The following is a 12,868-nucleotide window of genomic DNA, read 5'->3' as shown; positions in this document are numbered from 1 at the left end:
GATTTTTCTCTGTACCTCCTTATACAACCAAAATTAAGGACAACAAAGATTTAGAAACAAAAACACAACCAGATCAGACAGAAAATTGAACTGTACGGAAGTCCGACAACCATTTAAGCAGACCAGTTAGACGGACGGAGTCAGAGGCCAGCTGAGAGGGGTCCCGGCAGGAAAAAACAGTGGTTGGCAGTCCTGGGAGCACAAGCAGTGGCTAGCAGACTCTGGTGCCAGGAGGAAACTAGCAGACCCAGTCAGGCGGGCAATGCGATTGGCTGACCATGGTCACACATTCGCCCACAGATAAACTAGGCAAAAACGGGCAGTGAGACAGACCACACAAACCAGGGCACCAGTGACAGAAAATAAAGCCTGAAAGCACCAATTGAAAAGGTGCCAGTAGAGACTCCCAGCCTCACAGGAGAATTTGTTGGAGAGACCCACAGGGTCCTAAAATGTACACAGGCCCACCCACCTGGGGAACAAGCACCAGAAGGGCCCAGTTTGCTTGTGGGAAGTGGCAGAGGGGACTGAAATCCGAGAAAGAGTGGAACAAGCGCCATTATTCCTCTCTGACCCTGCCCCCACATACAGCATCACAACCCAGCAACTGGGTTGCCCCACCCTGGTGAACACCTAAGGCTCCGCCCCTCATATAACAGGTACGACCTGACCAAAAATTATGGCTCAAACAGAAAAACAAATAAAAGCCCCAGAGCCAATACTTTTAAGTGACCAAGAGATAGCCAACCTATCAGGTATAAAGTTCAAAACACTGGTGATCAGGATGCTCACAGAACTGGTTGATTTTGGTCACAAATTGGATGAAAAATGAAGGCTACACTAAGTGAAATGAAGGAAAATGCACAGGGAACCAACAGTGATGGAAAGAAAACTGGGACTCAATGGAGTGGACCAGAAGGAAGAAACAACCAAACAGAAAAGAATGAAGAAACAAGAATTCAAAAAAATGAGGAGAGGCTTAGGAACCTCCAGGACATCTTTAAACGTTCCAACATCTGAATTATAGGGATACCAGAAGGGGAAGAGGAAGAGCAACAAGTGGAAAACTTATTTGAACAAATAGAGAACATCCCCAATCTGGCAAAGGAAATAGACTTCCAGGAAGTCCGGGGAGCTTAGAGAGTCTCAAAGAAGGTGGACCCAAAGAGGAACACACCAAGGCACATCATAGTTACATTACCCAAGATTAAAATGAAGGAGAGAATTCTAGAAGCAGCAAGAGATAAAGGGACGGTCACCTACAAAGGAGTTCCCATCAGACTGTCAGCTGATTTCTCAAAAGAGACCTTACAGGCAAGAAGGGGCTGGAAAGCAGTATTCCAAGTCATGAAATGCAAGGACCTACTTCCACGATTGCTCTATACAGCCAAGCTTTCATTTAGAATGGAAGGGCAGATCAAGTACTTCTCAGATAAGGTCAAGTTGAAGGAGTTCATGATCACCAAGCCCTTATTACATGAAATGTTAAAGGCACTTATCTAAGAAAAAGATAAAAAATAGGAACAGTGAAAAGACAGCAAACTCACAGTTATTAACAACCACACCTAAAACAAAAGCAAACTAAGCAGACAGCTAGGAGATCACATGGGGGGTTAGCAACAAGGGAGTGGGACAAGGCGGGCGTGGAAAGGTACAGGGAATAAGTAGCATAGATGGTGGTGAGAAAATAGATGGGGGGAAGGCAAGAGTAGTGTGGGAAATGTAGAAGCTAAAGAACTTATGAGACACAGACATGAACTAAAGGGAGGGAATGTGAGTGGGAGAGGGTGTGTAGGATGGAGGAAAATGAAGGGGGGAATGGGACAACTGTAATGGCATAATCAATAAAATATTTTTTATTTATTTATTTATCTTTAGAGGGGAAGGAGAGAGGGAGAGAAACATCAATGTATGGTTGCCTTTTTTGCGTCCTCTGCTGGGAGTTGGCCTGCAGAGAACTGGCCTGCAACCCAGGCATGTGCCCTGACTGGGAATTGAACCGTGATCCTCTGGTTCGCAGGCCTGTGCTCAATCCACTGAGCTACGCCAGCCAGGGCAATAAAATATTTTTTAAAAAGACTTTGTTGCCAGTCTTATGGAAGACAATGGTATTTGATTTTGATTTGCAATTCCTGTTTGTTATCATTTCATACATTGATTAGTATTTCTCATCTGTGGCTTTTCGTTTATATGCTTTGCCCATTTTTCTCTTGGGTATTATCTTTTTCTTGCTGATTTTAGATAGATGCCTTTGAACTAATCCTTTGTTGGTTATGTATGTTGCAAGTGTCTGATTTCATGTTCTCTTTTATCAGTTTTGTCATAAAATATTTTCTATATACTTTCTCATATAGATTGTGAGTAGTTTCTTAAACATAACTTGATATTTTTAAATGGAGATTTATTTTAATTTTAATGTAGGGATCTTAGAAAAGCTTTGTTCTGTTTTGAACCATTGCTGTCAGTTTTGCTATACTTATCATATTATCAGAGGAAGTATAATTTACAATCTTTTTATAGATTTAAAATCTTGAATTAGGTGAATTCACCTAATTCACCTTGAATTTACGTGTATTCCTAACAAAAAATATGGTCATTAGTAAATTCCACTATGTGGTAAAAGGTGAAACAGTAAGTACCTAAGTCCAAAGGTACTTTTAAATTAGACTGTAGTACAAATATGAAGGCGACTTAAACACCTGTGCTCCAAGGTAGTCCAGCCATCCAGAACTTACATATTTATTAAAATAGTACAGCCAGACTTGTTTTTACAAAGTACTACATCAAGATTTCCTACTTGTTTTTCCATGGCCACATCTTTCAAAATATACATTGAGTCAGACGTGTCCCTATTTATTTATGCAGATTTGATATTTGTTTACCTAAGCATTCTTGGCAGGAGTGTTTCTTCACATTATAGGCATTAGTGTGACAGCTCAGTGTAATTCTCTTTTCATCGAATATTGCCGTATGGATTATCAGTACTATGATTTTATTAGTCATATACATATATGCTCTAGTGACAGCAGATCAAAAAAGCTTAACGTCTTATTTTCTCTACTTTATTTCATTGTTCTATTTTATTGGGCAGAATTCTGGAACTAAATCCAACCTACAGTAGTTTAAACATTTATTGTTGAAACAGAAACACTTAAGTGGTCTTATAAGAGCAGGAATCCTGCTTATATTGACATTTAGTTTCTAGGAATTCTGAATTTTGAGTAACAGTCTAGCAGCTAGGATAGGACTCTGCGAGCATTGCTACTTTATTTAAATAGAGACTATGAGATTAAAAATAACTTTCTCTCCATGTTTAGGTTGGTCACAGCAGATGTAGCTTTTTACACTGGAAATCTTCAAGCCTTAAAAGGCCTTAGAGATTTGGACCTAAATATGGCCGAGATCTGGGAACAGAAGAGGTGATGACATCCTGGACCGACTGGGTAGCCTATCTGACCATGGGATGTGTATAAAGGAAGTATGGATGCCTGGGATTCGAGAACTGAACCTGGAACCCAAAATGAACTGGGGTAGGGGAAGGGGAGAAGTATCAGTGTTGGGAAACTGGGATTCAGTGTGATCTACAAGGAATGCCTGTTTTGTGCTTCCTTCAGTGAGGAGTAGCTGATCAGGTGTCTATATCATTTCTCATTCTCTCTGGAAACAGACTCAGGTTTCTTTGGACCAAATCCAAAAGAACACATAGCTGTAACACAGCTGTAGCTGACTAGAATGCTCTGTATACTTTATATTAAAAAATGCTTTGCATTTCTTCCAGTGCAATGAAATTCATATGGTGTCCCACCTTATTTAATGATGGTACAATTTAAAATATTAAAATCTTAGTCAACCTCTGTAGAAAATTTTCTCTATGAAAGTAAAACTGTTTGAAAAATTATTTTTTTACAGATCTTTCTATAAAAAATAAACAACTTTTGATTGCTTGGATTTAGGAATTTAATTTTTGTGTTAGTGACCAATGTTGAGTTTCAGGCTTTGTATGTCACATATTTAGTTCTTCTGCCATCACTCTCTGTCAACTGGGTGAAGCTTTCCAGAGTAGTCTAAATACTTGAATGGATGATCACAAGTAATACAGAATAAGATATTGATGTTTATTTATGCAACTAATTTAAATGCTTTTCAGAAGTGGTATACGAAAGGCTGCAGTTTAATAGTTGTATTTTTCTAAAAATACCTTTGAAAGGGTTTTGGTTTTTTTGCCTTTTTATTTCTAGCAGAGGTAAGAATATGTTTTTATATATTCTGCCCACTTATGCATTTTCATTTTAACATTTAGATAACCTGGAATATGGTTCCCTTGGGTTCTTGTTTTAAGTTACTTTTGATGTGTATAAGAACAAAGACCAGGGAGAAACAGAAAATATAAGCTCCTGTGTTGGGGCCAGAAAATAAGGTGATGAGTAAGTTATTTACAGACTTTTTATAATACCTACCTTCAAAATTAGAATCAACAGCACTCTACAAATGAAAGTGCCTGTGCCTAACTTCACACCAGGAATCTTGCCTAACCCTGTCGGAGTGCCTAACTTTGTGGTGATTATGTACAATGAAATACTCTTATTTTGTGCTCTTTGTTTTCCTAAAAGGAAAGCCTGTTTTCTTTCCTTTATCATTATAGCGGTATGTCATTGGCTTTGAAATGTCTGTCTGAAATAAAGCTGTAAACAATTACCAGACTTTAAAAGACAACTTTTTTAATAGTATACAGTAAACTTTAAATAAGTAGCCTACTCAAAAAACAAGTATGGATGAATTGGAAAATGTAGTTGATTATTAAGAGAAAAGCCACAAATCATACTACCTGTCGACCTGATTTGAAAGGTTATTCATGAACATTTTTTAGTGACAACAAGCAAGCTTCAAGAAATGAAGCTTCGAGGAAAGAGAACTTTTGAAAGTTATACCCACACCCACTGTACTGTAGAACAAGGATGTGAAAGAAATGTCCTAACTCTCTCTACCCACCCCCTCTCCTCTAGCTGGGGAAAGAAACAGCACTTTGTTTTAAATAAATGGAGAGTCTGTAGAAAGCATGGCAGACATCCCAGCTTTAGAACTAAATAAAAGGCACTAAATACCTTCAAGTTTAATTCCTATGGAAATAATGATGATGTGAAGATTCTTAGAAATGCAAAAACTTGATTTTTAAGTGATTGAGTGTAACCTATTTCAAGAACAAATCTTCCAAGTGATACAGTAAGTATTTAGCAACAGTAAACCATTTTTCATCACCATTTCATAAATTTATCATTGAAAAGTATAAATGTACACAGTTTCACCCATGTATTGCTTCACAGCTTTATTTTTGAAATCACAAGCAATTCAAAGTGACCATCACTGAAGCCTCTGTTAAAAGATTTTCCAGCAGAGCTGCCCCAGTTTTCAGATTAAACAATATTGCACTTTAAGATGAACTTTCAGGATCCTCTTCCAACAACAAAAGTATTGCTTCCATCTGTGCTTTTCTTAGGCTAAAAGCATACTCTTAAAGGCAGAAAACTCTACTTCAAAAATTAACACTGCAGGTTACAGTAAAATAGTAATGTACCTGCCTATCTTAGAATCCTAGAGGACATTTTATTATAAGAAACTAACCCATAATTAGTATAAAGTGTACACAGTATTTTTTTCATCTCAGTGGTCCAAGATACGAAGGTTCCCAGATACAATCTTGTTCTCTAATACTGCTCCAGGTGGGATGTCAATTCGGTCACCATGATTTGCGATGATGATAACAGTTCCCTAAGGGATGGGAAACAAAAAGCAAGAGAGGGTAATTGCAACCGGAGCTGAAATGCAATTGGCTTTTCTTACAATCATCAAGTTTATGTAGAATTCCATTTACAATAGAGTAACTACATTTGTAAATATTAAACATGAAAAACAAATAACATGTTAAAGAAAATTGTAGTATGTCCTCTGCAACAGTCCTGGCATTATTCCCAGATTCCTTGTCTCCTTATCAGAAGTGGCACAGGGAGTGGGAAGTAAACCCAGTGCCACAATGTGACTGGCCCTTTCAAAGAACTATTTGCAGGGCCACCAGAATCATCTACTTCCATAAAGAAACTAACGGGTGCTTAGTTTATATTTACATATCAGTTTGGGGGTTTTATTAAGAACAGTTTACTCATAAATTTTTCATAAGTGAGACTGTTTAGATAAGGCACTATGAGCAATAAAATTCAATATATATGTGGTTTTTGTTTTTTCAAGATCTTCATTTAAGTAGCTTTAATAAGATCATTTAAGTAGCTGAAATCTAGGTATGGGATTTTATTGTTTTTTTTTTGTAACTTATTGATTTTAGAGAGAGGGAAAGAAACATTGATTTGTTCCACTTATTTATGCATTCACTGGTTGATTCTTGTATGTATGTACCCTGACCAGGATCGAACCCATAACAAGGTTGTTTACAACCTTGGTATGTCAGGACAACACTCTACCTGAGCTACCTGGCCAGGGCTTTAGGTATGGGATTTCTAAAAACTACCTGATTAGGAAAAATCTGTTGTGTCTGGTTCTGAGCTTTAACACTTATACCTATAGTTTTCCCCATTTCTTATGTCAGGTTGGAATGATGGTTATAAAAGTACCTAAGGACTACGGAATGTGAATGACTATTGTTTATAATAGTTGATGACAACAGATTACTTTAATAGGAATATATTATATTCAGTATAAATGAAGTCATTTTTTCTACTTTCATTTAGTTTCAAATAATCATCTTTAGTGAGGTAATGCTAATTTAACAGTGATTCTGTTTTAAAGATTGTCATATTTCAATAAAATAGTACCAGTTCAATTATGTATTAGTCTGTGCTTTCCATTTGAATGCTATATTCCACAAAATTCCCATATACAACAGTTATAATTGTATTTTAACTGTGTTGTATATCGATGGAAGATGGTATTAATACTAAATATTATAGTAACATTTCATTTTAAACTGTATCTGTATCTAAACATCTGGTACAGACTAGACTTTATTCCTTAAAATAAAGGTAAATTTAGGACTAGAAAACAGAACCTGTTTCTTAAAGCTATAGGATCTGTAATTTTCATAACACACCTTCAATGAAACATTCTTGCCAAATGTCACATCTCCTGAAACTGTGAGATGATCTAATTCAAGCATATCTGGTATACTTTCAAATCTCCTTAGATAATCCTGAACCTGAAAGAAAAATGGTAACATATAAATCATGTCAAAAATGGGCTAAGGACTAAATTTACAAAATAGTTTGACTGAAGTGTAAAAACATTCTGTTTATGGCCAACTTCAGGCCCTCTGTGGGAAGAACCTATTTGTTAAAAACTCACCATATGCTAGATCCTGTGCAGGAGAGACCTGGAAATAACATTGTCCCTAAAATCAAGCATTTTACAGCTGAGCAGATCAGACATCAGAAAATGAGTAATAAAGAGATAAGTAGAGCCAGATGAGTAGTTCAGAAAACCCGGAGTTAGCTGGAGAGAGGTCATCATGGTCTGAAGCACCCCAGACTGGAGCTTGGCTTTAGGGTGGGTAGGATTCAGAAGAAATGAAGAGCAATTGCACAGATTATCATTATAAATGATTGCTGTCTTTGCCTCTTATTTCCTTATATTTACAGGCACTAGAAATTGTACTATATGGCTGTTTCCTTTTTTGCTGAGAAAAACAGAAGCAACTGGAATACTTTCACTGGCTTCTATTACCACTGCTACCACCCTCAGCCCCCTCACCCATTACTCTGTCCCTCCTAGTGCTGAAGCTGTACTGTTTCTCCTTCAACTTAGGACCAGCCCTTCTTAAGACCCATTCAAAGAATACTGTCCAGCATTTCTCCATTCTCCCTCTTCAAAGGTTTTCCCCTCTTGACTGCATCACTTCATATCTATAAATGTATACACATGCTGTAAATCCCATCTTTAAAAAACAAAACAGAAAGAAAACCCTCTCAAATCTTACATTCCTTCCTATCTATGGCTATCTATTTTTGTTTTTAAGGTAAAATTCTTGAATAAGTTGTCTACATTCATATCTCCAATTTCTCTTCTGTTTTAAATCCATTCCCGTCAGTCTCCAAAACTTCTTTACTGATCAGTCTTATGGTGAATTCTCATTCATGTTACTTGATTCAGCAGTAGCACTTGACAAAGATGATCACTCCCTATTTTCTTCCTTTGGCTTTCAGGACATCTCATTCATGGTTTTCTACCCAGTTCCTAACCTGTAACTCCTCAATCACCTTTGCTGCTTCTTTCATCTTAGCCCATCATCTAAGTCTTGAGAGTGCCTGAGGGCTCAGTTCTTAGAGCACCCCCCTCCACTCCTCACTCACCATCTAGGTGATCCGTATGTTATGGCTCTAAATACCAGCTGTAACCTGACAACTCTCAAATGTACCTGTCTCTTCTAGATACCTCTTCTGAGCTCCAGACCTACATACTCAGCTTCTCCATCTGAAAGTCTAATAAATACGGTATCTCCAAAATTTAATTTCCCATGCTACTCCCCCTAAACCTACTCTACCCAAGCCTTCCCCCTTTTCAGTAAATGGCAATTCCATGCTTCCAGCTGCACAGGCCAAAAACTTTGGGAGTCATCCTTACTCTTCTCTTTCTTTATCCTCTCATCTATGCCAATGGTTGACCCTTATAGATACAACTTTGCAAATATCTCATAATGTCAACATTTTTTCCCTATTTCCACTGCTACCACCCTGGTCCAAAAGCACCATTTCCCTCGCAAGGATTCCTGCAACAACCTATTCCCCAGTCTCCCTGATTCAGTTCCTCAGCCCACAACTCAGCAATAACTCATCATCCACAAGAAAAAAAAATAAAGTGACATTCCCAATACTTAATTACAAGGTTCTACATATTCCACCTACTCCCAGTCCCTTACTTGGTCACTCTGCTCCAGCCATACTATGCTCTCCAATGTCTGCAAAACATGTTCTTCCTCAGAGCAACTAACCATTACCCACTCAGCCCCTGTTCTCAAAGTGAGGCAGCTGAAGTTCTTATCTCCTGCAGGATATGGAGACCGTGAAGGAACTGAAGGGAGCCTGAGGCTAGTCCAAATATGGGTGGCAATCCCGTATCAGGATGTGAGAAGATAGTGGGTCCTTGTATCACCAGGATTTTCCCAGTCCAACCAGGCTGATAAAAGGTATCAAATAATGGGGAGAGTACTAAGATGCCAGATGACCATCCTGGATTTCCAATGCAGCCATAAGACCCACTACGCACATACACACCAGGTGGCACTAAACTACAACCAAAACTAGAATAGTTTGGAGGGCATAGCAGGACTCTACAGGTCAGCCACAAAGTCAGCCACTCACCCTGTCACTGCATTAACCTCTCTGTTTTAACATGACTAATTTTGTGTTCAGATTGGGTTGACTGGACTTGCTATTCCTCCTGCCTGGAATACTTTCACCCCAGACACATGTATGACACACAATTTCTCAGTGAGGCTGTCTCTGGCCACCAATGTAAAATGACACTACCACTACCCTACCCATACATTCCTCTTCATGCTGTATTTTCTCCATAGCCTTTTCTACTATTTGATGTACTACTATACATTCAATTTATTTGCTTATCATATTCTTTACCCTATTGTAATATCCAGAAGGTAGGATTTTAGTCTGTTTTATTTACTGCTAAATACCTGGGATGTAGAACACTGCTCGGCAACTGGAAGGGGCTGTGTTTGTTAAGCTACAACTAACATTCTTTTGATAAAAGCAGTAATGGTCTAAACGAGACAGATTCCAATTCATGTGTACATCATTGTTATAATTACACATTGAGGAAATACAAATTCACTTGTATATCATATCTTTGTAATTACATACCTTTGTAAAAGAACTGCCTAATTTAACCAATGGCACTGTAGGAAATTCCCGCTTTTCACTCATTGTCAGAGATCCTGCATTAAGGCTATAGAGGTTTGACATCACAAGCAAGAGATCTGATGTGGTTTTGACAGGCAGAAAACGGCTTCTAGGAACATTGATACCTAGAGAATTCTCAAAACTTTTTATGGCAGCCCCTACTGCAGTCTCTAACTGGATGACATTCAGGCCTCCATCCAGAGTCTGTAAGAAAAAGAGAGAAAGCGAGAGAAATAGGTTTGAACAGTCTAGTTCCATGTTCATATTTGGTGAGTGGTTTCAGAGATCCATTGAAGGAAGCAGAGTTTTGAGAACTAACATTTACCAAGTACCTACCATAAGCCAGGTGCTTGTTATCTTTTTTCAGCCTCATAGCCCTTCCATTCAGTAATATTTCCATTTTATGATACAGAAACACGGGTTCAGAAAGATGCCCATGGCCAAAAGGCCTCTAGGTATCAGAGCAACAAGCAAGCTGAGGTACATCCTCTACTTTTGGGCCCAGTGCTCTTGCCACCACCAGGGCCAAGTAAGGGCACCATGGCCCAGCGCCCTAAAGGGCTAGATGTAAACTCTGAAAGCCAAGGCCAGGACCTGGAGAGAGTGACTAGGCAAAAGGAGTGACGATGCACTAGACAGGCCAGTGGGAGTGGGCTTGTGTGTAGCCTACAATGATCTCAGGAATCAGGGAGCCAGCACTTTGACTTACCTTTGGATTCACAATGATTTCCATGTCAATGGCATTCTGCTCCTGCAGCCTTTTAACTGCTGCAAGAGAGATCCAGAGGTTGTTTGTGTTAAATATTTTGAATTTTGAGACAGACTTGAACTCATCAACATGTGCTTTTGGCACTTGAGCGATTTCCACCAGTCGCAGTTTTCCTTCATACTGAGTGAGCGTCCCACCCTAGAAAAGGCAGAGGAGTGCGTGAGTGCTCCATGTGTCTCCCAAGCACATCCATACCACACTGTTTATGGCCTGTGAATGTTACAGAAAAGACACTGAGGATAAAATCCTCTAGAAATAAAAAGCATTGGCAGTGATTCAGTCTGTGATACAAAACAACGTACACATGAAGACAGAACCAAAGAAAATAACTTAGGGTGTCTGTTACTTTATACCCACCCTCTTGTCCATGATAGCAGCTCTGGGAAGACATCGGTCTCTCTCACTTTGTGAAGGTTGGCTACAGGAACAGTCATTCCTTTTATTCCCAAATCACTGCCATCACAAAATAACCAGTCCTACCACCTCAGACCCTGCTCTGACTAGCTCTCTAGGATAAGGGGAGAAACGGGAAGACAGAGGCACAAGTGGACAAGAAGCGACCAGTGTGTGGCCTTACAGTCATGAGGCAACAGCAGTGTGGGAAGAAGGGAGCATTCACTCGTGAGTGGAGTGGACCTTTATAAATGCACAGAACCCAGCTCAGGACTGACTATTTTAATATTCTGCCCACCTTTTTTAGTCCCTGTAATTAGTAAAACCTTGTGTACCATTTCATCAAAGGCCAAGTTTCATCACCGCTAAACATGTAAAGTTTAAAAACCAGATTTTTAAATGGTGATGGAAGGAGACTTGACTTGGGAGTGGTGTACACAATACTCAGGTGACGTGTTACAGAATTGCACACCTGAACCTATATAATTTTTATTTTTTAGATCTTATTTATTTTTAGAGAAAGGGAAAAGGAGGGAGAAAGAGAATGAGAAAAACATCAATATGTGGTTGCCTCTCACACACCCCCAACCAGAGACAAGACCTGCAACCCAGGCATGTGCCCTGACTGGGAATTGAACCGGTGACCCTTTGGTTCACAGGCTGGCACTCAATCCACTAAGCCACACCAGCCAGGGCTGAAACCTACATAATTTTATTAGCCAATGCCACCCAATAAATTCAATAAAAGTTAAAAAAATTAAAAATTTTTGCTTTGTGCCAAACAAAATTGTATTTTTGCAATTACAGAGATATTACAGTGATCAAACAAAACTATAGAGATATTATACTAGAAATGGTAAATTTTCATTAAAGGAACAATGAAATAGAAATATTTAAGAATTAAACCAGAAGAATAAAGGTTTGAACAAACTTACTGGAAGTGCTTTCACATGTTTCAGATTTGTTACAAATATGTGGAACTGTTTTCGATTAAAATTGCCCACATAGATTATTCAAAAAATAAAGATGATTTTAATACTATTAAACCTGGATTTATACATACATCGCTATGTCACACAGAAGTTAGGGTACTCCACAGAACGCTATCTTGTTCTGTTTTCAAATGATGTTACCGAGTGGATAAATGTTTTCTGCTTCACATGGAAGCTTTCTAATAAAAGTTTGAACTACACAAGCTATGAAATGTGAAGATGGGAATCCCCAAACTGCTTCCTCTCAGTATTTACCTTTACATCTGCACGTGTCTTATTTGTGACTTCCATGACAAATTCACAGCGTTTTCCATTGGGTGGATTCATTAGATGATTAAGAATATAAAGATCCACTGTGGCACCCAAATTATCTATGTTAGACACAAAAATATACTCTTTGCCTTCTCCTATGAAGATATCGAGCAAACCAGAGTTGTAGAAACTGGCGTAAATATCTCCATGACCTGGGGGATACCAAGCTTCCGTATTTTCCCCTGAGTATGACACATCCTTCGCTACAGGCAGTAAAGATTCTTTATTAATCCTTGGGTACCTAAAAAAAAAAAATTGCTTTTATCAACTCTAGAATATTGCAAACCTTCAAGAAAATCAGTGAATTTAATGTTAAATAAAACTTCCCTCCTTTCATTCAATCATTAGTAATTTAATCAGGTATGAATCCATTTAAGAAAAATCTCATTATCTAATTTCCAAAAATCAGTTCCCTAGATAGTTACATTTACTGCAAAAATATTTTCCCATAGTCACACAGGTGGGAGGACACCTCATATTTTTTA

At 38.5% G+C, this 12,868-nt stretch overlaps 2 protein-coding genes across 6 annotated transcripts in view; one reads left to right on the top strand and one right to left on the bottom strand.

Annotated features, from left to right (window-relative positions):
- VPS54 (VPS54 subunit of GARP complex) overlaps positions 1 to 4,695 on the top strand; it is a 104,043-nt gene extending 99,348 nt beyond the window's left edge. For all 4 annotated transcript variants that reach the window (XM_037048027.1, XM_037048026.1, XM_037048029.1 and 1 more), the window contains one exon: positions 3,318 to 4,695. In XM_037048027.1, the coding sequence (XP_036903922.1) occupies positions 3,318 to 3,423 (106 nt within the window). In that variant the 3' untranslated portion in view covers positions 3,424 to 4,695. The remainder of the gene's footprint in view (positions 1 to 3,317) is intronic.
- A 611-nt stretch (positions 4,696 to 5,306) lies between these two features.
- The window catches only part of UGP2 (UDP-glucose pyrophosphorylase 2), a 58,891-nt gene continuing 51,329 nt past the window's right edge, over positions 5,307 to 12,868 (bottom strand). For both annotated transcript variants that reach the window (XM_037048031.1, XM_037048030.1), the window contains exons 6-10: positions 12,327 to 12,624; positions 10,627 to 10,824; positions 9,879 to 10,121; positions 7,097 to 7,201; positions 5,307 to 5,766 (exon numbers count right to left, since the gene is read on the bottom strand). In XM_037048031.1, the coding sequence (XP_036903926.1) occupies positions 5,659 to 5,766; positions 7,097 to 7,201; positions 9,879 to 10,121; positions 10,627 to 10,824; positions 12,327 to 12,624 (952 nt within the window). In that variant the 3' untranslated portion in view covers positions 5,307 to 5,658. The remainder of the gene's footprint in view (positions 5,767 to 7,096; positions 7,202 to 9,878; positions 10,122 to 10,626; positions 10,825 to 12,326; positions 12,625 to 12,868) is intronic.

Source organism: Sturnira hondurensis, unplaced genomic scaffold (assembly GCF_014824575.4).
Source record: "Sturnira hondurensis isolate 20B ecotype Veracruz unplaced genomic scaffold, ASM1482457v3 Scaffold0006413, whole genome shotgun sequence".
NCBI classification, from domain to species: Eukaryota; Metazoa; Chordata; class Mammalia; order Chiroptera; family Phyllostomidae; genus Sturnira; species Sturnira hondurensis.
This window is presented reverse-complemented; position numbering and strand designations above follow the sequence as displayed.